The 27,449-nt window shown below is 29.8% G+C and overlaps 1 protein-coding gene across 9 annotated transcripts in view; it reads left to right on the forward strand.

Moving 5' to 3' along the window:
• Positions 1-27,449, forward strand: part of LOC111624567 (cyclin-dependent kinase 12-like) — a 121,395-nt gene that overhangs the window by 57,585 nt on the left and 36,361 nt on the right. For all 9 annotated transcript variants that reach the window (XR_002756598.1, XR_002756599.1, XM_023367451.1 and 6 more), the window contains exons 4-8: positions 4,557-4,693; positions 17,263-17,433; positions 24,309-24,498; positions 24,635-24,796; positions 24,879-25,073. Coding sequence is in view for 7 of the 9 variants with exons in the window: in XM_023367451.1 (XP_023223219.1) it covers positions 4,557-4,693; positions 17,263-17,433; positions 24,309-24,498; positions 24,635-24,796; positions 24,879-25,073 (855 nt within the window). In the remaining 2 variants the exon portion in view is untranslated. The remainder of the gene's footprint in view (positions 1-4,556; positions 4,694-17,262; positions 17,434-24,308; positions 24,499-24,634; positions 24,797-24,878; positions 25,074-27,449) is intronic.

Consider the following 27,449-nt stretch of genomic DNA (forward strand, 5'->3'; position numbering starts at 1 on the left):
ATTTATAATTTTTAAAATATTTAAATTAATAAATAAATGAAAAAAATCATTCATGAAATTTTTAAATATAATGGATTTGAATGAAGATAAATTTTTACCTGAATAAATAAATGAAAATATTAATTGATTGGGTGATAGATGCTTTATAGTCAAAGTTGTTTTCATTGGTACAGTAGAACCTAGTTAATTCAAATCAGGATAACTTGAAGTTATTTTAACACCAACTCATATCTCTAAGCCTTTTACCAGTGCGTGTATTATCTCACCCTCTACCAGTTACAAATGCTTTCGAACCGTTACAGTTCTTCTTCAGGTACCGATCCCCTAACAGAACGCAGTTCAACGATGTTACGAAATACGATCCGGAACGATGTCCCGACCCGATGACGTCACTATGGACTTGCGCGTTATGCATGGCGTGCTCTATCTTAGCGATTTATCTATTAGGGCCTGCCGGGCCGTCGATGGAGCAATTTTGTCCTTCTAGTTAATGCAATAACGTCCTTCACTCGTGTTTATGCATATGTATATCGCCTCCAGCCATCTGAGGTGGTTCGTGTGGTGGGTGGTGTGAATGACCTTTGCTTGCGAGAATACGGGTTCTATGTCAGGTCTGATGAGTATATCGCAAGAGCTGTGTTGGTTCTTTCATGGTTGATATCTGCTTTATGCTCTTTGATCCGGGTTATTAGAGGCATTTAGTTGATCCTATGTAGATCATGTTTCTATCACACCTGTGATAAATGACCGGGATGGTGTAGACGCCAGGAAGCGTATTTCAGTCTGGGGTGTCCTTTCCTTTCCTTAACAAATCAAAAATCGTAGCGCATCTTCTAAATGTAATACGGATATTCTTTTTCTTTGCTATCTCCTTGTATAAGGATTTAGTACCGGATTGTATGTGATAGGGATGTTGCTACTAGGAGTATCATCGGAGAGTTTGTGACGGTTAGCTTCCTCCTGCATTTTTGCATTTAGTTTGTATATGAGCCTGTGGTATCTGTGCTGTTTGGCTATATCCTGAATGCTTTTCATTTCGGACCAAAGTGCCATTTGGGACGAGGAGTGTGTGTGCGCCCTCCCGATCAAGGCTTTGAATGCTGCGACTTGATATTGTGGAGGGTCATATGATCCTGCTGGTATATATAATCTATCTGAGGTCGATTTGCGGTGGACGGTTGCACTTTCGATTGTCATGTTAATGTCCAGGAAGTGTGCCTCTATAGGATGTGCCTGGTCTATTTCTATAGTTAAGCCGTACAGGTTGTTATTGATATCCTCAACCAGCGCCTTAATGTTTGGCTCGTCTTTCCATAGGATTAGTATATCATCAATGTAGCGCTTATATATTAGGATGTTGGGGAGGTATTTCGGGAGAAATTCTGACTCAAGTTTTCTCACTACTATTTCACAGAGGTCTCCTGTCCATAGTGACGTCATCGGGTCGGGACATCGTTCCGGATCATATTTCGTAACATCGTTGAACTGCGTTCTGTTAGGGGATCGGTACCTGAAGAAGAACCGTAACGGTTCGAAAACATTTGTAACTGGTAGAGGATGAGATAATACGTGCACCAGTAAAAGGCTTAGAGATACGAGTTGGTGTTACATTACTACGGTGCTGATATTCCACCATTTGTTGAAGTTATTTTCTTTCTGTTATTGTCTAGCATAGTGATTTACATGTTAAATCAAACTGGTTAACTTGAAATTATCAAATGGTTTAACTTGAATGGGGTTTTGATACAATTTTTTAATAAACTCTCTGGAATTTTAATTTTCCTTTAGTTAGATAAAATAATTAATATTCATTTAATGATTAAACTAATCAGAAAATTTATGAAAAGTGTTGGAACCATATCCAACCAAAAATAAACATCATGTTATGACGGCAGGAGGGGGTGGTAGCTTTCAGAGACATGTGTGACCTAGATAATGTAACTGCCATTTGAATCTGCTTTTTTTCTGATGGATTGCTTCAACTAGCTGATGTTATAAATAAATAAATGGAGTTTTGATAAACTAATTTTTAAAAAAATCAATTATACTCCAATTCTATGTAAAACTTTTAACCTTTGTGGTAAAATTTTAACAATATAACAATGTTAGTGGTATGTTTGTGAAAAAAAATAAAAAAAAAAGATCAATTCTAGGTGCAAAATATTGCAATTTAAAAAAATTCTTTTTAAACACTTAAGAGTGAATGGATCAACCATTCAGGAAAGCATTTCTCAGTAACTTAGTTAACCATTTAGTTACACATTATCAAGTTTTTAGACAATACTGAGAGGTTTACATTGACACAATAACTTTATCTAATAAGACTCACAGAAAATGTATTATGTTGTTAGTCTTTAATTGGCCTTTGTCAATCAAATTTTTATCCAAAAATACAGAACCAGTATTAGAAATATAACGCATTATATTAGTAGGGCCATTTTAAAACAAGTTACTACTAAATACATTTTAAAAAATTGCCAGGACGAATTTACTTTAACAGAAAAAATTATATTTCTTGAGACTATACATACAAGATGAGTCAATTTCTTTCAATTCCTTCACATGTTTTTGAGATGATAACAATTCCACGGTGGAGTCGACCTTTTATTGTAGGCTACTCATCCACCTTACAATGCATAAAAGTTAAAATAGTCCTCTAGTGGTAGCACAAAGATAAAATTAATAAACACATTTTAAAACAAGGTCAACTCTGCTGTGGAACTGTTATTACCTCAACAGCATGTGAAGGGATCGAAAGAAATTGACTCATCTTGTATGTATAGTCTTAAGAAATATAATTTTCTCTGTTACAGTTACAACTAAGTTGATTCATTACAAATATGGAACTCCATGAATATAAATAATTAAGAGAGTGAAATGTATAATAAAATGTAAATAATAGATAATTGTTTTGTTAAAATGACATCTCTATTCAGTGTTTTTTATTCTACAAAATTCCAGGAGATTAGTTAACTTTTATTTCCTAAGACAAAAATTATTAAATTAGGTTTTATGTACAGGTAACCCCCGTATAACATGGCACTTCTATAGCACAGATTCACTCTTCACCTGGTTCGGGAATTGGGTAAATTCCTCGTACAACATAAAATATAATAAAGGGTGCGTTATTTTATACCTCCGTGTAACTCCATGCGAGCATTCTGATTGTTTTCATGGCTACTTTGAATGCTCTTTCAACAAATAATCCATTTAATGGTTAAATTTTACAATTGGGACTACTATTGCTTCTAAAAGCTCATTTTAGAATTATAGATTCCTCCACACGATACTATTGATAGTGTGGGCACTGCCATCTTTCTTTCGCTGTCATTCCTAAATGCCTACAAACAGCAGCACACTCCTGTTGTGGAGCGACTGCTATTAACAAATGCACCCAAAAACTGTTACCAGTTGATGATGCTCATGCTGAGATCATCATATAAAATGAATAATCCTCTGGTAAAATATTTACTTAAATAAATAAGTATTTTACCTATGAAAAAGAATGAATAATAAATCTGATTTAAATAAGAATTTAACAGCTTGTTTTTTAATTTTTGGAACTTAACCCCCCTTTTCGCACTAGTTCTTTGTTTCGTATAACACGGATCGCATAACACGGCAATTTTTTGGAACGTAACTCCTGTGTTATATGGAGGTTATCTGTGTGTACACACACACGCACACATAAGGGTGTGTCCACATATTCACTATTTGTCAAATTGTTTGTTCCTTGGTAAGCACAACTGTACATAAATTCGATTATTTGCCAACATTTGGTTTATTACAGGAACAACAAAAGTTTGTCTAAGTTCTAGACAATGGACAATTCTCAAACAATAATTTTTGCTGCTACCTTTACAGTTATGTAATTCATATCTGTTAAATGGGGGAAAGCCTAAAAAGGAAGATAATGGATAGAATCACTTCATTGAATCAGAAAAATGTGAACTTAAATTTTTTTAAAATAACACACTGAAACTATATTTCAAAAAAAAATCAGAAAAAACTATGTAGAAAGCAAAATAAATATTTAAACTATAAACCAAATTGAAAAAATAAAAAATAAACTGAATGCTACATCTAGTTTTAAAAAAGGCTAAAATAGCATTACTGATAACTAAAGGCAAGAAAATAGATGAATAGTGAGCACAAATGCATGGAGGCAAATATTCGTCTTTTCTGATTCAGCATAGTTTATCAACAAGAATTGGGGAATGGCAAATACTGAACATTCATCGTGAATAAATTATTCACACTACTCTGTATTTGCCAAATGTTTACTCAACATTTCATGAATAGCAAATGTGTGGTCATGCCTTAAGACACTTACGCACTTTATCATATTTTATGATTATTTTGGAAGTATAAAATATGTTACTTCTGTACTATTAGCAGGCATAAATCATAATTGTTTAGTAGTTATACTTGTTATGTTTCTTTCTCATACAAGACTTAATTTTTTACCTTACTTTCTTTTTAAATTATAAAATATGGACCAATATTTCTTGTTTTGGTTTACATGGAAATGTAATAAAAGTTTCATTTTTATTTAGTGTTGTCAATAAAATGTACAATGAGTTTAATCGATCTCCAAATTGGGGTGAACGCTGTGTTGATGTATTTGATATCATATGTCAAATTGGAGAAGGTACATATGGACAAGTTTACAAAGCAAAAGATTGCGATACTGGTAAGTCAGTTTCGTTGGATTTTATAAAAACTTACATATGTTTAATGTTAAATAATTTAAGTTATTATATTGTAAGATAAACTGTTAGAAGAAATAAAATAAAATCTGGCTCCAGTTTTTATGTTATTATTAATTATATCACTGCAATTTCATTTGGTAATTTTGATTTCATGATTTATCTGAGCTGACTTTATTAATGGCTAGTCAGCTAGGTAACCACTTGTTACATCAGGACTACTTGCTGCTGCTGCTGCTTTAAGAGATAACCAATTAGCAGGCATATTAATTTAATTTTTTGAGAATTGCTGTAAATATATTTGAAATGAAATAGCAATAATAATTTAATGAAAATTACTGCTATGAAAAAAATATTTATTAGATATAAATTTCTAATTTGCCTGATTTTTTTTTTTCCTCATTATTTGAAGATATGAAATTTATATTTGTATTATTTGTGAAAATACAATGAGAATATGAAGACCAATTTCAGCATGAAATTCTCTCAGTATATCAAACCAACTTTGTAAAATGAACAACATAATTTTTAAAATTTTTACATAATGATAACATTTAATACTCTTCAAGATAATAAATAAGATTTATTTCATTCATACATATACTACATCAGTCTAGATTTTATGAGTATGAAATCTTTTATTTTGAAAAAATTACAAAAAATTGTATGTCTGAGGATGACAACTTATATAGACTTATCTAAAAATTACATGTGGCAGATGACATTAAGTCAGACCATCAAAGTTTAATCACAGAACTGATTAAAATACAGTAAGAATTAAAAGGAAAGGTTCATTCTTGTAGCTTGATATAGATGGTTTCAATCCCTTTTATAATATAAAGTATAATGTTGTTTTTTATCATCACTGAACATCAGATATTGTTAAATTGGGGATGAAATATTTTCTCCATATACAAAATGTTAAAAATATTTGTTTTGAAATGATTAAAAGTTGATGATTTGGATTAGGAATGAGGAAGATAATAAATTTATAATAAATAACAGTTGTAAAGCCATTATCATATGATCATATGAATCACTTAGATTGCTTTTGCACTAATGCTTCCGTTTTCAGGTTGAAAATTCAAGATTGAATTGTGAAGTTTCATATTTAGTTTTTTCAATATTTAATTTTTACATATGGTCATGACTTTGAATAGTTCTTACTGATATTCTACAGTAACTTTGAAGATGTGGTAATTTGTCATTGTGAAATTTGGATTATTGGATCTAGAGCAAGGAATAGGAAATTTTAATTCCAGTTTTTTACTGTATTCAGTCTTTCAAGCTGTTCACTATTCATCAACTCTAAATTTTTAGAAGTGATAGGTTAATTAATTGTTTTTGCTAACTTTTTTGTAAATTCAACAGAAAACTATATTTTTGTCTTCGTACTAATTTTAAGAGTATTGTTGTGTTTGATATTTTTTAGAATTTTGATGTTTGCATATTTTTATAAATAAGCTGTACAAAATTTAAAATTTTGACACCATTTAGATAATTATCTAAGGTTGTCTCTGTATGTGAAAATAGTTTTGGACTGTTACTGGTGTTTTTCTTTAACATCAAGAAAAACAAAAACACGTTTTTTTGTATATTTGTGAAATTTTTATATTTTTTAAATAGATAATTATTAGTTTTTACTATCACAACTAGATGCATAGACAGACACTAGGCATTTCTGACATCAACCTTTATTTGGGAATATTTTGTTGACCGACAAGGTATTTCCAAATAAAGATTAATGTCAGAAATGCCTAGTATCTGTCTATGCACCTAGTTGTGACAGTAAAAACAGATAAAAAGAAAACAGTTTCAGAATATGCAAAGATAAATATCATTTAAGAAACTTTTGATTGAATTTTATTATTATCATTGAATTATATTATTTAATTATAATTAAATAGTTTTCTGTAAAAATTACAATTGTTTATTTTCAGTTCCTAAATCATTATTTCTCATTTTTATTTCATGCAAATGCTGAATGAAAAAAAAATAATTGTATATAATAAATTGAAGTGTTGAAATTTAACCGTTCAGTTAAAATCAGCTTTAAAACACAATCATAATTCATCAATCAGAAAAATTCTAAAAAATTAAATAAATGTTTTCATTGAATACAATGTAATGTAGATTGTTTTTCCTTAACAATTCTGGCAATATCTAACAGGTTAAAGAAAGTCACTCACAAAAAAAACACTGAAATAAGAAAAATGTATAATCCATAACACAAACCCAGAATATAATAACTAAGTGATCCTATAAATGTAATTTACAGAGTTTAAATCTCCCAGATTTATAATGCAGAATGTTTACAGTCTTCTAGTAGATATATTGAATTTAAAAATTAAGACTTTGTCTAAACTAGGGAGTAAAAAAGTAAGACGTGTGTTACAAATGAGTATGATCATATAACAAAATTTAATAGTAATAAGACAATAGAAAATTTGAAATATGAGTAAGATATTTCATTCTAAATAGTCTCTTCAAGATGTGTGACAACTCAATAAAAAAAAATAAGTTAAAAATTCAAAAATAAAAGCTTTAAATTAGAATAATATATATACAGTAGAGTATTGATTATCTGAATACTGATCAACCGAAACATTGGTTAACTGAAAGCATTCCAGTCAGCAAATTCCAATATCCGCTAGTGCTGTGGTGCTGCAATATTTGGCTATGTCTTGGGCTATTCCAATATTATTTCTGTTGGTGTGTGTGTTTCAGCTGACAGCACTGGTGCAACTATATTGTATTGTTAAAAATTATTTCTTTATTTTGCACAAACAAAATAAATATATTGAAAAATATAAAAACAAAAAAATTATATTTCGGAAAGTAATCTAGTATCAAAAACGTTCCGATTTAGCACAACACACGTTGAGAGGGTACTCTTAAGGACACTCCAGTATTTGAACGAGGCTTTTTTTCCCATTGTGAGTAGTGTGTTTTGCTTCAGCTTGTCGGAGAATATAGCCCAAACGGCTGACATCTCCAGATAATCCCAAGAAAAAGAAAGTTTTGCTTGTTTTATGTGGTGTTTTTCTGAGGACTGTGCTGTTGGGATGTATGTCGTCCTGAATCGGAATGTTTTTGATACTAGATTAACTTCTGAAATATAATATTTTTGTTTTTATATTTTTCAATATATTTATTTTGTTTGTGCAAAATAAAGAAATAATTTTTAATGATACAATAGCCACAATTATTATTTTTTAAAAATTTTCGCTAGGCTCAAGATTGACGAAAATTCAACGTGAAGTGACACACAACAGATTAATTGGGATAGGTTAATATATTTTTTCATACGTGATCAGTTATCCAAACAACCCCAGTTTTGAATTGTTTCAGATAATTGACTGTAGTTTAATTTTATAAGTTAAATTATTAAAAAAAAAAAAAGGAAAGAAAAATAAAAGTATGATGTGCTTTTAGATAGATTTTTACTCATTATATCTTTAACAGTAAGAAAGAGTTGGATGCAATAATTTATTAAATTTTTTCATTTATTTAATTAATGAGTACTGTTTAATAGTTTTGCATCTTGTCAAATTTATAATATATTTAAAAGATAAGTAATCAGAATTATTCAAAAATGATTAACAACCGTTATTCTAGTCAGACTTAATAAATGTTGAAATTCTTTATGCATTTTTTAAGCTGAAATATACATTTACTGATTTTATATGATATTATTTATATTTTAATGTTAGATTGGATAATAAAAGTATAAATTTTGTATATAATGTGTACAGATAGAAAATATCATATTGCAATTATAAAATTAAATATTGAAATAATCTAAAATTTTAAAAATCTTTCTGTAATATAGTTTAAGTTATAAATATGAATGGATTTTTTGTGTTGAGAAACAATATTAGATTTTTTTTTTTTTTTTTTTTTAATATCCCAACTTGTTTGTCATTGATGTAAGTGTTAGAATAGCATTTTTACTTCTGAAATTCCATATACTTAATTACTGTTGTAAGTTAAAAAATGATGAGAATTAGCCTGTTAGGAATTTGTATAGATTTATTTAAATCTTACAAAATATACAAACATTGTATTTAAAAAATGTGTCTAGTAAAAAACTAAAGAATATATTATTATATTAACCTGTTATATGTTTGCTTATGTTTTTTCCTGCAGCTGCAGAAATAGCATTTTTTGCTTTACTAGACAAGTTGGCAGCTCTAATTGGCTTTTGTGTACATTAACTGACACCATTTAACTTAAGAAAAAATTGTATTAATTTAATATTAGATTGCAATAGATATAAATAACTGCTATTATTATTTTTATTGTTGACATTTGATAAGTTAACCTTCTATTAACTACTGTAAATAACTGCTATTATTATTTTTATTGTTGACATTTGATAAGTTAACCTTCTATTAACTACTGATACTAGCCCAGTGATTCTAATTATTTAGAACTGTTATGTCATCAGTTTAATTTAAAACATGTATGACCTTGTATATATTTGTCATTAGTTGTTTTTAGAATTTTTGTTTTAATTTTGTACTTATTTGTATATATTTTTCTGTATTATTTATATATTTACAGAATTCATCATATTTATTTCCATTTTAATTTTAATAAACATGAAAAATTAAGTGAAACTTTATTCTGTCAAAGTTAAGCTTAAAATAATTAGCTGGATTTTTTTCCTTCATAGTTGTAAGCTATTACAATTTTATGATTTTCTGCTCATCAGCTATACAGATTAAACCTCTTTTTCCACTACTACTATTTTTCTGGTTGTTTTATGTTTTCCTAAAAATATCCTTTCCAGTTCTATTTATTAATTGTTCATATTCAAAATAAAAAGTTTTCTTCTGTTCATCTGTTGTATTATAGTGTCTCAAGGTTGCTAGTGCATCTTGTATGTGCTCACAGAATTGAGTTTGTTCTCAAAATTTTATGGTTTGATTTTGATGAAACTTTTCCATTTTTCATTAATTGTGATGAGGAAGCAAAAAATGTAATGAGGGTCCATTTAAATATAAAAAATAGGAGTCTATGACTTTGTTTTAGATATACAATGGGTTAAAATAACAGTCATGCTCCCTGATGCAACTGAGCATGCCTAACAAAGTTAAGGGGTCAAAAATAAAAACAGCATTGCATGTGCCTAATGGAAAATAGGTGCAAAAAGTGAACAAAACACAAAAACAGTTCTTGGATTATCTCTCCACCTTGACAAATGCAACAATCATTTCGCTATACCTTGCAGGCAATGGTTGAATTTTTTGTGGCCATCAGGTACGAGGATAATCTCTTTCGTGTCAGCAAGTGCAAAGTTTGCCAGTCTGCAACCATCATATGCAAGAATTGCCTCTTCTGTACATAACAAGCGCAAGAATCATATCTCTCTTTCCAGCTCCTCTAGAGCCTCAATTCTATTGCAATACAACAAAGTTGCATGATGTCCTAATATTTGTATAATCTTTTGATAAGTCAATGTGAAATATTAATAAAAAAATATCTACTTCAAATCACTTATATAAAGTTATAAAGATAAACTTTTAAATAATTTTTAACAAGTTGATATCATACTTTTACTAAACTTTATATATTTAAATTGACTATCAAAATTTGTCAATTTATAGAGAATATTTTCAATAATAATTGTTCTTATAAAAGTTTATGCTTAAATAAATAAATACCTTTTTTATAATTAATGCCTAGTTTGAGTATGAAACAAGTATCATTCTATCTAAAACTTAATGTCAGACAGATCCTAGATACAGTGGTACCTCAGGATACAAAATTAATCCATTCTGAAACTGAGATCGTATCATGAAAATGTCGTAAGGTGAATCATTTTTCCCCATACAATTACATGTAAAACCAAATAATTCGTTCCAACACAAAAAACACACTCAAATTAAAGCTAAGTAGTAGTCTACATTAAAAAAATAATAATTACTATAGTAAGGAAAACACTGAGAAATGCATTTTGTAGTTGTATATGTATAAATAACCATAACAGAATAATAATTGATTTTAAAAAATGTAGTTTTATTTGCACTTTACCTTTGAGGATAGACCATCGTCTCTCAATTTTACATTTATTATTTTAATATTAAATATTTGTTGGCCATGTAAAACTTATATTCTTCTTTTGTTAGTAATGGCCTTTAGTGTATTCTGGCTGACACTGTACTGCCTAGCTAGTTCTTTGATATGATCTAATTCTTTAATTCTGTCTTGTGTATATGAACTGCAGCAAACCAAAAAACAGAATTAATTGAATTAGAATTAGGCTAAAATAACCAAACTCTTAATCTGGTTTTAATTTTAATGTTTGTTGTCCTTCTTTTTGTCCAGGTAGTGCCAAGTATACCTGCTAGTATTTACAGTAAAAACTCCCATTAATGGACATTTTTACAGTCCCCTGACCCTTCAAATAAGACATCTGTAATATTTACCTTTAAATAACGGACTGTGTCATCCACAACCTATCTTACAAAAACACAGTCCTGTTTTCAATATTCTGAAAGAATTAATTACATAGAAAATATTTTAAAATGTGAGCCCACGGATTTTTATGGGGCTCTTAAAAAAATCCAAATTTTATATCAAGTGTAAAGATTTTCGGAAAAAACCCGGAGAATTTGAACTAGATCAGAGGTCACCGATTGTAATAACAATTAGATGTGAAAGTTGACACTTAAGTGTGAAGAATGCACCATCATTGTCAACAAAAATCAATCACGTGTCATTTTTCCCATGTGAATGACATAAAAAGTGCAAATCACCGGAAGCTAGGGAGTTCGCACACATTGGTAATAGTGATTCCATGTCTCCTGCTTCGGTAGAAGACATCAACCATGCCCAACTCTGGCATAAAGAACTGTTATTGCCACATATAGCACTTTGAGGTAATTATTTTGAACCTGCGAACTCTCTCTCTCTCTCTCTCTCTCTACACATATAGGACTAGTCGTTAGAGCAAGCCCCTTTAGAGAAAGGATAGATTGTATAATCGCCATAGGCGTACTTATGTTATCCGCGTTTATTCTTAGTTGTATCTAACCGCGTTTAACCTATAGACTGTTATCGCCTTATGTATCTTAGCTTAGCCATTCAATAAATGTTTGTTATTTTGTTGAACCTGTTTCCTGTCATTTAAGGACATCTGCCAGCTTCCTCACCCCCTCCCCACTCGATTTCCCCTCCTAGCCATCCAACGACTCCGCGATTGGGCTTTACCAGCCTGTGCAGATTAAGTGATCAGGCAGAGATTAAGTCCTGACCCGCTGCTAATCTCACAAAAACAAAGAATGTGTTCAAATACTCTTTCAGACAACAAATTTTGTTCATAGGTGTCAAATAAAGACTGGTTTAAAACAGGAGTAAGGGAGGAGGACAGGTTGCAAAAAGCCGAACAATATTTATTTGTTAGAGAAGACTAATCTTGTCAATCACCATTTATTGTCATATATATTAATGTTATTATATTAAACTTCTGTGTTATTATTGGAATTAGGCTTATGGTACCAAGAAACCATGAACTTTTGAAACTTATTCATCCATTCAAGAAGAACCATAGGTAGTACAGTAGTAATGAAAAAGAAACAGTTTTAAGGTTATGACAACAGCACTTATTTATGAAAGTTCAAAGANCATTCAAGTTAACATTAGAGAACTTGAATGGCAGGTCTCGCCAGGGCATGAAAAAGGTTGGTACACCATAGGTAGTACAGTAGTAATGAAAAAGAAACAGTTTTAAGGTTATGACAACAGCACTTATTTATGAAAGTTCAAAGATAATGTTATGAAGGCGATTTGCCAGCCACTTTAAAGAGTAGGAAGACATTCGGTTTTCACACATTTATAACATAATTTATGATCTTTGTGGTGGCTGAAGTGTAATTTTTAATAAATCAGTTATTGAAAAAAAAGCAAAAATGTTCAGAAAATTACACCGACTCGATAATTACAAAGCAGACAAATCAGTATATTGATTTTTCTTGCTCACTTTGATCATAAATGATGTTATGAATACAAGAATACCAAGTACATTTCTTACCCCTTGAAGTGGCTAGCAAATCGCTTTTCATAACTTGACATTCAAACTCTTGACACCTTTACCAACCTTCAACCACTCTTCTGTTCATAATAATAGTTTCATTTTTATTTTTCACTAGCAGACCCCACCACGCGTTGTTGTGGCTCAAAATGTATCTATTATAAATTTATAACACTTCCCCCGTGGGGGGGGAAGAGAATGTACACTAAGAAGAAATTTTTCGAGAAATTCCCCCGTGGGGGGGAATAATTTCTTCTTAGTGTACATTCTCTTGACGTACCCTATTAAAACGCAATCAAAAACGCAAAAACCCGCATCTAAAATAGTATAAATAGAAGCAGAGTTCTTTACGGTAAGCCTTAATCCCGTCCATCTCCTGGGGGATTTCAACGTGTGCGTATTCGAATGCAGAGTTGTGTCAAAATTTCAAAGGAATCGGTAGGAACAAACGAACATTATATTTTTATTTATATAAATAGATAGAAGATGATCTGCTTTAGTTCATTTTCACAGAAAAGCATAATGCCTCACAGAAAAGCAAACTTAGGGAGTTATACTCGTAGCGCCATCTGTTGGACATAAAAGCCTTAACCCTAGATGTTATAATTTAATTTATATGAATGTTTAACGGAATAATGTATAGCCTATGTCCACCCTGAAGTTCCATCCTAAATATTAGTGAAAGAATTTTTGAAATCGGATGAGTAGTTTCGGAGATTACCTGCTACATCCAAACTTACATATAAACATTACCTCTTTATAATATTAGTATAGATTACTTCCACCCTGATAATTTTTTGTGAATTAATAATTAATCAATGTTTACTTTTTTTGTAATTTTTGTGTTCCATTTATCAATGTATCCTGTTTAATCTGTTTTTTATTTAGAATTATATTAAAATAAGATTTTTACAGCTGAAAAGATAAATAATATACTGTGTATAGCCTATATTTTAATTTTATACACTACATCTACTTTTTGGTAATTTCACATTCCTAGAGCAAATTTGATGTTTTTGTAATCCATCATATTCTTCACTATATGACAACCATGTTAAAATACAGTATGGCTATCAGCATGTACCTCCCAGTAGCAGACAAACTTCTCAGTCCCGATAGTGTGTGTTATTTTGGAAATTATACTGTGTATGTGTGTTATATATATAATATATTAATACATGTATACACACAGTATATTTTGTTCAAATTGTAACAGTATTGTTTTAATTAACAAATTAAAAAAAATATACAGTTGTTAAAAATTCTTTATTTAACTTCATAATGTGTTTTGGCATTTGCTCTCATCAGATTATTACTGTAAATAAGCATGCATATCAATAAGTGTTAACCAATATATATTCAAATTTAGTGTTGGTTAACACTGAATTTGGATGTGTAAAATGGAGTCTTCCGCTGTCAACAGTTATGCAGTTAGACGTTCTACAGATAATAGTCATATGGATTACTGTAATTTACATATTTAGCATTTGTTTCCAGCAATTATTAATTTCATTATATTGGCCGTTTATTCTTTTAGCTTCTTTATTAAGAGCCATGTTGTTGTTAGATGCAGTGATTGATGTCTTTTTAGAGACATTTATTGGAAGTTAACTTTGCAATAAATCATTTGTTGTGCTATATTAATACTGTATGTAAATATATCAGGAGGATCTACTGTTTAAAATTTAAGCAAACAACTGCATAAAATTTTTGTTATTTGGTTTAGAAAAATTAGTATTGAAATATTTTAAAGATAAAACAAGATCTGAAATTTAATAAATATACAATATAAACACATTTTCACAAAGATAAAATCTTTGCTTTCATTTCTCTTCTGTCTCTGTATCTTTGTGAATTTTCATGGAGTGCTGCTGGTGTAAAACAATAGAATGTAAATACTGTCGGCCGTGTGTTTTTTAAGATATGAAATGTTGAAAACACATGGTTTTTGAATAGGCACAAGTCATGTTCAAACAAGTCTGTCTTATCTTTGGAAAAAAAGAAAATTGTGAATGTGAGTCACTGAATTGCCATTAGTACAGTATTGTAATATTAATGAAAATGTTATGTTAGCTTTGTTTTTGTTGACACTGACATTACTAGAAGTTATTGTAAATTTTTTCCATGGTTGTTTTCCAATAACTAAATTTTGATGAAGATATGTTGTGAAAGCAAGTATTTTGAACTATCATCTGAAATTTTTTAGAAAACTTAAAATATTTAATTAATGATTCTATTTTATACTAATTTCTGTTATGAGGCAATCAAATAATTGTAGTACTGAACTCAGTTATAGTTTCATTTCTTTTCTTTTTCTTCAGTTAAGGTAATTGTGTAAAGATTGAGTGTTTTAAATTTGTGCAATTATTAAATTTTCAAATTTTTTATATTTAAAAATGTTTTTAGTATAGTATTGTTTTAAAATGTTAACCCATTCAAGTTAACATTAGAGAACTTGAATGGCAGGGCAGAGGCAGACTTTAATTTTTCAACCATTGATTGTATGTCATCATGCAAGCATCACGTGTTTATGTGATGATTGTAAATATTTACAAGTCGATTAGTTTGGAGAATTATGATAAAATTACTTCAGTTTATTTAGATGGGTATTAAACACCTTTAAATTGGTATATTAGAAATTGACAGCATGTTGTGATTGATGTATTTGTATCTAAGGAAAGCATTTTATAAGCTACTAGAGATAAGTCTAGTAAACCTGTTGAGAAGAGTCTTGTTGGAATGTTTACATTGGTGTTTTTATTTGCATAATTATGTGGGGAATGTGTCCATGTACATTTTATAAATAATATGATTGATATTTGGTAATATAATTTTACTTTGTCTGTTGTACATATATTAAAATAAATTACAGATTAATAATCAAAGTATGTGCTATTTTATATAAAAGTTGTCATATAATTTAATTAGTAATTACTACATACAGTAGATCCCCCTATAAGACGGTAGATACGTTCCGTTCTTTATGAATCAATTTTGTAGGAATCATAGTTTAGAAAGGTTTTCTTTCATAAAATTAATCGATTCTAGACTAATTCGACTCAACATTTCCAAAATACGTATATTTTTTTGAAAATAATCCGTATAAACTACGTTATAAACAAAAAATTGTAGGATTACTTACCGAGTGTGTACACTTTGACTACGCTCGTTGCTAAAGCTTGGTTTCGTCGCGGAACAGCGCATCAAATTGCGGCCGCGATTTCTGATATTATTTTTCTGCGAAAACTTCGTTGACCTTTGGAGACATCATTAATATAAATAATTTTTATGGCTGTTAAATAAGAAATGTTTCTTTCACAAGAAATGTATAAAATTACAGTACTAAACAGACGATAGGTCGCCTAACTCGCCGTAGCGTGACGCTAGACGGCGAAAAATATATATTTAATTATAATAAAGTTACAATAAATTAAGTTAATATATAATTATATAATTTATATATAATTAATATATAATTATATGTACAGTACCTAATTTATATATAATTTATATAATACTGTCCAGACGATAGAAATCTCTCCGTAGCGTGGCGCTACGGACGGCGGGTAAGTAGTTCGGCTGCCCGATGACGTTTTACGTATTATAGGAGTTATTTTTACCGTTGTTTACGGATAATGCCACAATTTTTATAGGAATCATAACTATAGGAAACGCTTTTATAGGGGGATCTACTGTATAACCTTTGAATTCAGATATGTCTTATCACATGTGATTCATTTGATTAATATGATGATACTCAAATTTGTGTATTCAATAAAATCTGAAGTAAGCTTGCATTTTCATTATAGTTGGTAAGAAATGTGGGTTTTTGTTTATTTTGCATTCACAAATATTTTATTTATCTTGATACATTTTTAAAAAGTATGTAGGCAGAGTAATCAGTATGCATAAAATCATGCCATGATTTTTTAGAGTAATTTATGTGGAGTGGAACTGGTTTATATTTGGAAAAAACTGAAGTGTTTTCCAATTTTTTCAAAATATAATGAATTTCTCACTGAGAAGTCAAATATTAATCATTGCAAAATCTGGATGCAGAAGGTATAATCAACTTCAAAGATGCCTTTTTTGATCATTTATGTATCTTAATTTTTATTTCTATTTATTTTTATACATTATATTTATGTTGTTTTTAGTTCCTATAAGTATTTTATTTTATGTTAATTATTTTTTATGTAGTTATATTATTCTTATGTTAAATATTTACCATTTTGAATATTCAGCAAGTGACATTTGATATGAATCATATTGTTCAACTGCATGTATTTTAAATTTGTTTTTTGTTCCATTTTTGTTTGATCTTAAGAGTCTGAGGATGACCTTTAAACAAGGTCAAAAACATTTTAATTCAGTTAATAAATTATTTTTGTAGCTGGACTTGCGTGTATTTGAAGTTGAGTATGAGAAGTCAAATTTATACTTTAATATTTTATGTATTAAAATCAAAATAATATTTAAATTTTTAAATATTGTTACATATTATTACTTTTCCAGGTGAACTAGTAGCTCTGAAGAAAGTGAGATTAGAAAATGAAAAAGAAGGTTTTCCAATAACAGCAGTTAGAGAAATAAAAATACTCAGACAGCTTAATCATCCAAGTATAGTAAATTTAAAAGAAATAGTTACAGATAAACAAGATGCTTTGGATTTTAAGAAGGATAAAGGTAAGTGAATAAATTTTAATAATTTTAAATATGAATACAGTAGAACCTCGAAAACTCGGCTCTCAATAACCCGGCACTCCGGATAACTCGGCCCCCACCCTGACAGGGCAAAAAAATCCTTAGTTAATTAATTTTCATTATAGACAGCTTTATAAAAGTATAAAAGCTCTCATAAAGTATTTTTCTGAGGTCTGTCTTATCAGGTAAATTACTGTACACAGTGTATTCATTAATTTTCATTTTCATGTAGTAAAGGCTCTATGCCTTCATAAAGGACGTACTTTTCCTTTGTTTAAGGGTATTTGGGCAGTTTATTCTCTGTTATATTCTCAAGTAAACAATACGTACAAGTACAGTACAGTATTTTCTGAGGAAACACTCGTACTTATTTTTTTTAACCCCATTCTCGATAACCCGGCATTTTCACAAACTCGGCCACCCTTCGGTCCACATTAGGCCGAGTTTTCGAGGTTTTACTGTAGTAGCAAATATATGATAATTTTTAATATATGTTAAGTGAGTACAGTAATCCCCTACCTGTGCTTTTGTTTTCTATGAGTTTAGCTTACAGTCATTAAAAATCTGAAAATAGTAAAAGGAAACCTCCATAAATAAACAGTTTGCAAATTTTAAATTGTGCACTTCTCTGAATAGTATGATGAAATCTTGTGCCATCCTATCCTGCCCAGAATTTGAATTGTCATCTCTTTGTCTAACATATCCCTGATGTATGTGCTATTTGCTTGTTAAAAGAATTGTTCTTTAAAATTGGAATGGTAAATCTTATGACGTCTTGTCCATTCGGGTTTCTGGCTCCTTTTATCTACTGAGGTTTAGCTCTGACAAATGTAGAACACTAAGTAAAGATGGTGATTGTCTGAAATATATATTTTTAGAGCAACTTTGTCTTTAATTTGTGAAAAAATAATTATTCATCCGATGGAAATTCAAAAGTAAACAGTTGTCAATATTACATGAATAGCATAATATGTTACAAAAGTATAAACTTACCAGATTGTCCCTTAATAAATTTTACAAAATTATTGATAAACTGGAAAAAATTTAATTGGAAATTAGTGTTTTTGTTACTCAATTAAAATTATTAAAATGAAGTTTCAAAAATGATAAACAATGCTGTGTAAATTACATTTATCATTTTTGCACATTTTTTAGACTAGTTCATTAATACCTGCCCTCAAATTGAGGGTGATTGTGAGGGATATGGTAAACATTGTAATACCATTCTGGTAATTTAAAAATAAATTTGATTGATATTGGAGTTTTCTCAAATTTATAGTTTTTCTAACAATGTTTTAAAATGTGCTGATGTTATCAGTTGGCATTGATAGTAAGCAATATAAATTAACTGAATCACAAATTAAGGTAATTAAAAATGCAATGGTATAAACCATCAAGAGGGAGTTACTTCCCTTATAATTTTTTGAAGGAAATTTCTTATCTTAAGTGGGATTTGTGCAATTATTCCAAAACTTACCTCTTGATGATTTTTAAGTTAATTTCACTCCATGTATACATATATATATATCATATGTTACATATTGTGTGTGTGTGTGTAGATGTATGTAAGTTTACATCAAAAATATATAAACTTTTGACCATTTTAATGTTGAATCAGAAATCTAACAGCACAAATAATGTTGAAAGGACTTTTTGTCTCCCAGTACTGTTGGAGGATGGCATATTAGCAGAGGTTTCTATTCTTTTACCATTTGAGTATTCTGTTCAGTAACATTTCTTTGTGTTGTGGGGTGGTGCATTATCAGGAGGCTGTTTATCAAGATTTGGTAGTAATAAATCTGTACATTTTTATATTCAACGGTGAGAGAACAACATTTCTAAATGGACCGTTGAGTTCTCCATTGAGACTAGTGATGTCAGCGCTGTTTCACTGTTGAGCTCAACGACCTGAAAGACCATTGAGTATTCAACAAACTAACATGGCGGCTTCCATGAAAAAATAAATTTTGCTTATAGAAACTATCCATTTGCTGCTGTGGATGCTATAATAGCGGACAGATTAATGAACGATCTGTGTATGATAAAACATGTGATTGCATGATTATGTTGGATAATTGGTCAATATTGAAATATTAAGATTTTTTCATTTGTCTGAAATTGATTGACTGATATTTGGCCCTCTAAGTCTTCCTAATGGTATAAATATTCAAGAAATTAAATTAAAATTATTAAGGATAGACCCAATATACAAGAAAATGATAGAGATATGGGTTTATTTGAATAAAAGGATTTATTCAAATAATGGTTAAGAGAGTTACTTTGATTATTTAGCAAAACAGTCACAATTGCCACCTTCTCCTTACTTAAGTCAGCCATCTTGAAAAGCGACTTCTCAACGAAAGTGGGGTTTTTTTTTTTTTCCCTGCAAAACATGACGTCAGATCATTCAACAGAGGAAGTCAATGGAAAATTCACTGTTGAGTCAACCGTTGAATATAGAAACATATGGAATATATTTATAAACAGTTTTTATTGATATTTCAAATTATGATAGAGAGAAATTTTTTCATATTTTTCAAATAGTAAGATTGTTTAAATTTAATGTTTGTAAATTTAAATTTACAGACATTAAATAGTAAACTCTCACATAGTATCTAATCCTATATTTCAATTCATTAAATATAAATGAACATAACAGACAATTTAAAAACTTCTTTAGAAAAGTTTTTAAATTGCCCATTAAAGTAATTACATCGTTTATCTGACTTAATTACTTCAGTAATGATAAAGGCTATTAAATTTTTTTAAATTAAGGGAATGAAGTTTTGTTATTTCTATAAGAATATCATAATAATTGGATTGTTATAATAATAGAAGAATTTATACCAGAAAATTTTCAAACATTTTAAAATGAATGTTACTTTCATTGTTAATTTTTTAATGTGATTTTAAAATATTATATAATTGTACTTTATCAGTGCAATAAAGCTAAAAATTAAACAGTTGAAAATATATTTGTTTACATGAATTAAATTTTTTTCATAATATATAATTGACAAGACTATGTCTTGTTTATAAAATCATACTGCCTCATGTTCTTATCAGCATAGAGGTATGAAGGAGTACATGTAGAGTTGATATTTGGCACAGAGTATTAGGTGCCCAAATCATTTGCGCATAAAAAAGTCCAGACTTGTAGGTAGTCAGGGGACCGAGAATCAAATCAAAATAAAATCCAAAATGGCGACCCTCTTCTACAAACAGGCAAAACAGTCACCTCACCCCACTGAAGTCAGGTGGGGGAGAGTACCACTCACAGTCATTCTAAGAAATGAACTCTGATCTTAGGACTGATGGCGTCTGTGCATGACCTTTCACCTCACTTTGTTCCTAAACTCTAACGAGGAGAGAGATCTTTTTACTACCTTTCGATTCAACAGCTGTGCCGATCTTGGATTTATATTATATATCGATGCTGTTGTAAATATAACTCTGCCAATACAGATTAAGTAAATTATCAGTTTCTTAGTAAATTTTTACCGACAGAACATTCATCGAAAATGGCTCGTGGACAAGGCAGGCGAAGTTTTAACGATTGCACCCAAAAGCAGCAATATCAAAGAAGATAGAAGAATGAGAACGAGACCTGCCTTGAGCATCAAAGTGATTCCGTCTCAGAGACACAGTCTTGTCCCAAATATGGTTTTGCCGTTTTACTTGTTTTAATATTAATCTTCTAATGAAAAATAAGGCTTCCATTTTTCAAATTCAAATAAGAAAGTGATCTAACTCTGATCTTGTTATCTGTTTTAATATTAGATAAATTGTTAAATTTATTATTTCTCGTCTCTGTAGTATTTGTGGCATAGGTTAAAAACAGATCATATTTATTTGCTTCTCCCATACAATAAGAGTCCCACTAATTCGAACATGTTTCAGTTGGCTGAGAGAAAATTTTCTCTAACAAGAGCGCCACTTGGGGTGTTCCCCATTCTCTTTTCCAAGTTAACCATGTGAATAATTCTTCATCAAGCTTGTCAAGCATTGAGGGCATTGCTGTTTGTTGATTTTCAACTGATTTTTCTGAAGTAGAGGCACAAAACTGCTTGATCTTTGCAAGGGTTTTTTTTCCCCAGTCTGTTATTGTGGCCTTGCCCACTCCAAACTCTACTTCCAATTTTGTTGCACTTTCACCCTTGTCCAGCCTTTTCAAAACATCCAGCTTATCTTTCAACATACACATTGTGTGTTTTTGTTTCGTGGCCATTGTAGCAGCAGACTAAACTAAACTAAACTAAAATAATGTAGAGCAAAGAGTATATTCAACATCCACAATTAAGCATGCTAACTCACACAGTAGCATCAGTGAACTACTGTAATTGGAATCCTGGACTTTGAATTAAAAACAATATTTTTTACAGTTAAAATAATTTTAAGGCAAATAATGAAGACAGGTTGCCATTTTAAAATTACAAAACTTGTTTTTGTTAACTCTTTGTGTCCTCTATTGAGTACAAGTCAGAAGAAATAAAGGGTGGGGTGCTGACATCATTGATGGTGTTGGATCTATATAAATGAGACTTGTTTTACTGCTTGCTCTTGCATTATTTCAATTATTCGGCTAATCCAAAAATCTGCTATTCCAAATGGGCTCCGTTCCAATTAGTTTGGACTAGTGGGACTCTACTGTGTTTTAAACAATTTCATACTTTTACTATCTTTATCAATAGAAAAACCTGCAGTGCAATATTTGTTTTATTGAATTTTCTTTATCTTAATTAATAATTCTTGTAAATTTTGAAAATTTTCTTTATTTTTAATAATACAAATAAATTTAAGGATAATTACAATGAAATTTATCACATAATAACATGACATTTACCATATTATATAAGCTGTCTTTTGCAGTACAAGTAAATTCTATAGTATATAACCAGTTATTTCAATTCCACTGAATAAATAATTATTTTAGATGAAAAATTATCAAATTTTTTAAATGTAATTGAAGCATTGCATAATTATTTAATTATAGCATTGATTTTAATTGTATTTAAAACTTTATATGAATTAATAGAATGACAACATAAATTCTTACCTCAGAAATGAAATCTTTTGTAATAAAATCCTACTGAAGATATCTACAAATTTTTGAATAAAACTGAAATTTTTTATATAACGGTGTTTTATTTCATACTGTCATCAATTATTATTCATTCATGGACAGTTTTTTTTTTCTAATGCAGAGATTGAGATAAAATGTAAAAATTTCAGTTATTTATAGCTTTCAACCAAGTACATTGTAGGGCCATTAAGCCACTGTGATTGGGGTCCAAACTGCTTAACCGTGGCTTAGGTGGTCTACAGATTAACTTTGTAGCATTGTAAAGTGTTAATTGGTTACAATGGCAGCCTCCATAATGCTGACACTCAACATGGATAAACAGATTAATACTGTATTTGAATTTCATTGTAAGTTATTTTGTTGTTTATTGATAATACGAGGAGCTGGGGGCATAGAGTTCAAACATCGCTCTTGAAACTCTAGGTCTCTTAATCGGCACACAATTGTTTAGATTGGCTCGCAGCATCAAAGGATGGCTTCCTAAGACTTAAAATAAAGAACAGGGGCCGTATTCTGGTCATTGTTTCTGGTCTTTCGTCTCTCGCAAGCTGGTCGCTGGTTGGCTAATCCAAATGATCAGCCAATCAGCAACCGGCTTGTGAGAGAGGAGAGATCAGAGACAGTGACCAGAATACGGCCCCAGAAGTTTGTAAGAAACCCCTGGAAGTTGTTTTTCTTGACACCAGCCTAGATATAGTGTTAGGCAAGCTCTTAATCTTTTTAAAGGAATTTCAAGTGGGAGGGTTGCAAGTGGCGTGGACGTAGGCTCGGATTTTATATGAGTCCATATTAAGAGATAACAAAAGTGTTTAATAAAACAAATCAAATAAACAAAAAAAAAAAAGATTACAAAATGAGGAAGCTCCTAACTTGCGAGAGAGAGAGTTTACATGGATTCTAACATCATACTACCTCATCAAATATCGTAAAGTATTCGCAATTGTAGTCTACTATTGGATAACGTGGATTGGGAAAATAAATCTATCATTTCTGTCGTCTGTATGGCATCTTTAAATATTATGAGAGATGGTCCTTAGTTATATATAGTGATCTTATTACGGAGATCGACGCTTATGTGGCCAGTTCGGTTGGCAGGTTCTGTTTTGGACGAACTGCACAAGTTACATATGGCATGTTCTTTATCATCAGGGAACTGCGCAAAAAGGCGAAAAATCTATCCCTTTTTTATAGGTATGGCTGACTCATCTGCACAAGACAGTGAGTAGCTCTAGTTGGTCCAGAAAGGAAGTTTGTTTCCTCCCATTCTCGAAAATGAAAAATGTACATCCTTTTTGTTAAATTTTTATCAAGAAATAAAATATTTTGTTATAATATTTTAGTAATAAATCTAATTAACCCATGGATCTCACAATAAATAAAAAACTAATCTTGTATAAATACCTGTTTGAAGTTATAAGCCTTATAAGCCAGCATTTAATTTGTGATAGTGCATAGCATGTCAATCACGGACATTCGAAATGCCAAAATGACAGCTGTCAACACTGTCTCGAGTGTTTGAGAGGCCATAGTGTCAAAAAATTGGGATCTAAGCTTTTGTGTGGCTTAAGTGAATTTGTGGATTACTGGCACATGGCTTAATGGCCCTACACTGTATTATGTATCCACATGCAATGGTAAGTTAAAACAACAAATTAAATAATGTATAACATTTTAATCGTTTTATATTTATTTAATAATTATTATTTGTGTGTAAAAAGGTTTTTCATTAAAAATACTGACATTTTTCAAATTATTATTATTATTTATTTTTCAGGTGCATTTTATTTAGTGTTCGAATATATGGATCATGATTTAATGGGGCTTCTGGAGTCAGGATTGGTAGACTTTACAAAAGAACATATTGCATCATTTATGAAACAGTTACTAGATGGTTTAAATTATTGTCATCAAAAGAATTTTCTTCATCGTGATATTAAATGTTCCAATATACTTATGAATAATAGGTAAGAACAAGAAACTGTACAATGCAAAAAAAAAAATTATTATTTATGTAAGAAACACCTGATAATAATAATGTAAAATAAATGGAATTGTTTGTTTTAATTCTGACAAATATCTATTAAATAACTTTTCTATTAGGGGTCAGATTAAGTTGGCTGATTTTGGTTTGGCCCGGTTATATAGTGCTGATGATAAAATGAGACCATATACAAATAAAGTTATTACACTATGGTATCGTCCACCTGAATTACTTTTAGGTGAGGAGAGGTATGGACCAGCCATAGATGTCTGGAGTTGTGGGTAATTAAAATTTTACATATATGAAAAAAAATAAATATATATCAAAATTATGGTAAATTATAGATAATTGTTTTTTTTCCAGGTGCATTCTTGGCGAATTATTCACAAAGAAACCAATATTCCAGGCAAACCAAGAAATGGCCCAGCTGGAAAGGATTAGTTATATTTGTGGTACTCCGTGTCCTGCTGTATGGCCTAAAGTAATACATTTACCACATTGGCATACTTTCAAACCTAAAAAGCCATACAGAAGAAAGATAAGAGATGAATTCTCTTTGTAAGTAATTCACTCAATTGGATTTGTTAGATTGTTATAAATGTTTAAATAGTAAATGATGACAAGTTTAATTTTATAGAATTCACTCTTTTACACATGAAGCATCTTAGATTGAATTTTAAAAAATAATTTATTTGTATATTCAATGCTTTCAAGAGATTATAGAAAATATATAATTTAATTTTTTTAACATTTACAGTTTTAACATTTGAAAAAATGAACAACTTAATTAATTTAAAAGAGAAACTTATAAAGAAATTTTGATTCTTAAAGGCTAAATTTAAAGAGGGAAACAGTTTTAGCTGTATTCCTCATATTTATTATATGTACAGGTAATCCCCTTATAACACAGGAGTTACATTCCAAAAAAATTGCCAAGTTATACGAAACAAAGAACTAGTGCGAAAAGGGGGGTTAGGTTCCAAAAATTAAAAAACAAGCTGTTAAATTCTTATTTAAATCAGATTTATTCATTCTTTTTCATAGGTAAAATACTTATTTATTTAATTAAATATTTTACCAGAGGATTATTCATTTTATATGATGATCTCAGCATGAGCATCATCAACTGGTAACAGTTTTTGGGTGCATTTGTTAATAGCAGTCGCTCCACAACAAGAGTGCGCTGCTGTTTGTAGGCATTTAGGAACGACGGTGAAAGAAAGATGGCAGTGCCCACACTATCGATAGGATCGTGATGGAGGAATCTGTCATTCTAAAGTGAGCTTTTAGAGGCAAAAGAAGGGTTCTAATTGTAAAATTTAACCATTAACTGGATTATTTGTTCAAAGAGCATTCAAAGTAGCCATGAAAACAATTAGAATGCTCACACGGAGTTATGCGGAGGTATAAAAGAACGCACCCTTTTATTACATTTTATGTTGTACGAGGGTTTTACCTAATTCCCGAACCGTGTTAGAGTGCTATAGAAGTGCCGTGTTATACAGGGGTTACGTGTAATTGTAATTTGAATGCTATAATGGTGATAAATTAATCTCTTGGAAGTAGTCAATGTTAAAATAAATTACTTCTTAAAATTAAGTTTGAGAGGTTTTGTCTTATTATTTCATTGTGTTTAAAAAGAAATTTAATATGCAATTTCACTGTGTAGACTTTTAGAAAAATATATTTTAGATTTTACTTGCTTATAAATATGGACATTTATATATCATATAACTTTGGAATTTTATAGTTAAAAAAAGTTATAAAAATGATTGTAGTTTCAGTTATCTAAATTTATTTGTTAATATGATTTCTTCCTGGAATGAATATGGGTACTTTATTTATATAATTATCACCAGAAATTTCAAAAGTGAAAAATTATACTTATAATGCTGTTTGGCACATTTTCATTATTTTCAAAATAGTAAATTATATTTTTTACAAAAGTTATTCTGAAAATCAGAATAATTTGTATTGGCAGTAGCATAATATTAATACAGTAGAGTGCCGATTATTCAAATGTCGGTTATCCAAAAGCGTTCCAGTCAGACTGTGTCGTGCTGAATCAAATGTTTTTGATACTAGATTAACTTTTAAAGTATAATTATTTTTGTTTTTATATTTTTCAATATATTTATTTTGTTTGTACAAAATAAAGAAATAATTTTTAACGATACAATAGCCACAATTATTATTATAAAAATTTTCATTGGGCTTAACATCGACAAAAATTCAACGTGAAGCGACATGCAATGGAGAAAAATTTAAACATGGGATATATTAATATACTATTATTGGGATATCCTAATATACTATATTAATAATGTAATTTTTTGTACATAATCGGTTATCCAAAAAATCAATTTTTCGAACAACCCCAGTCCCCAATTGATTTGGATAATCGATGCTCTACTGTAATGTTATGAAAAAGAAGGAAAATTTTAAGATTGAATTAATAAAAGAGAAATTTGAAATATTTTCTTATTTCAAATTTGAAAAGGAAGAAACAAAACATTAAAGTTTTCATTGTTAATATAAAGTGATTGTAATATTAATTACCCTTCAGTTGTTATAAAATTTTAAGCTATCTTTTAAGGATGTTAGTAATTTTAAATCATTTCTTAATGATTTAAGATCACTTATATGCTTAAATTAACCCCTCAGGAGTCATGCAGAGTCTCAGGACCCACACTATATATTTTTCAACTTTTCTTATATTTAAAATTTCATAAAAAATTGAAAAAATTTTTTCAATACTATCTTTTCAACCCAGATGACATGCATTTATCATTCTTTCACTATACAAACACTTTCTGAGAAATAAAATGCTAGGATCTCAGTGAGACTCCGCACAATTACTAACATAGGCAATATTCTACATAAAAACATTGCTAAAGTACTTCAATATATGCACATACTGATTTGAAGTTGTAT

This window comes from Centruroides sculpturatus, unplaced genomic scaffold (assembly GCF_000671375.1).
Source record: "Centruroides sculpturatus isolate CEXI.00-Female unplaced genomic scaffold, Cexi_2.0 scaffold15, whole genome shotgun sequence".
NCBI classification, from domain to species: domain Eukaryota; kingdom Metazoa; phylum Arthropoda; class Arachnida; order Scorpiones; family Buthidae; genus Centruroides; species Centruroides sculpturatus.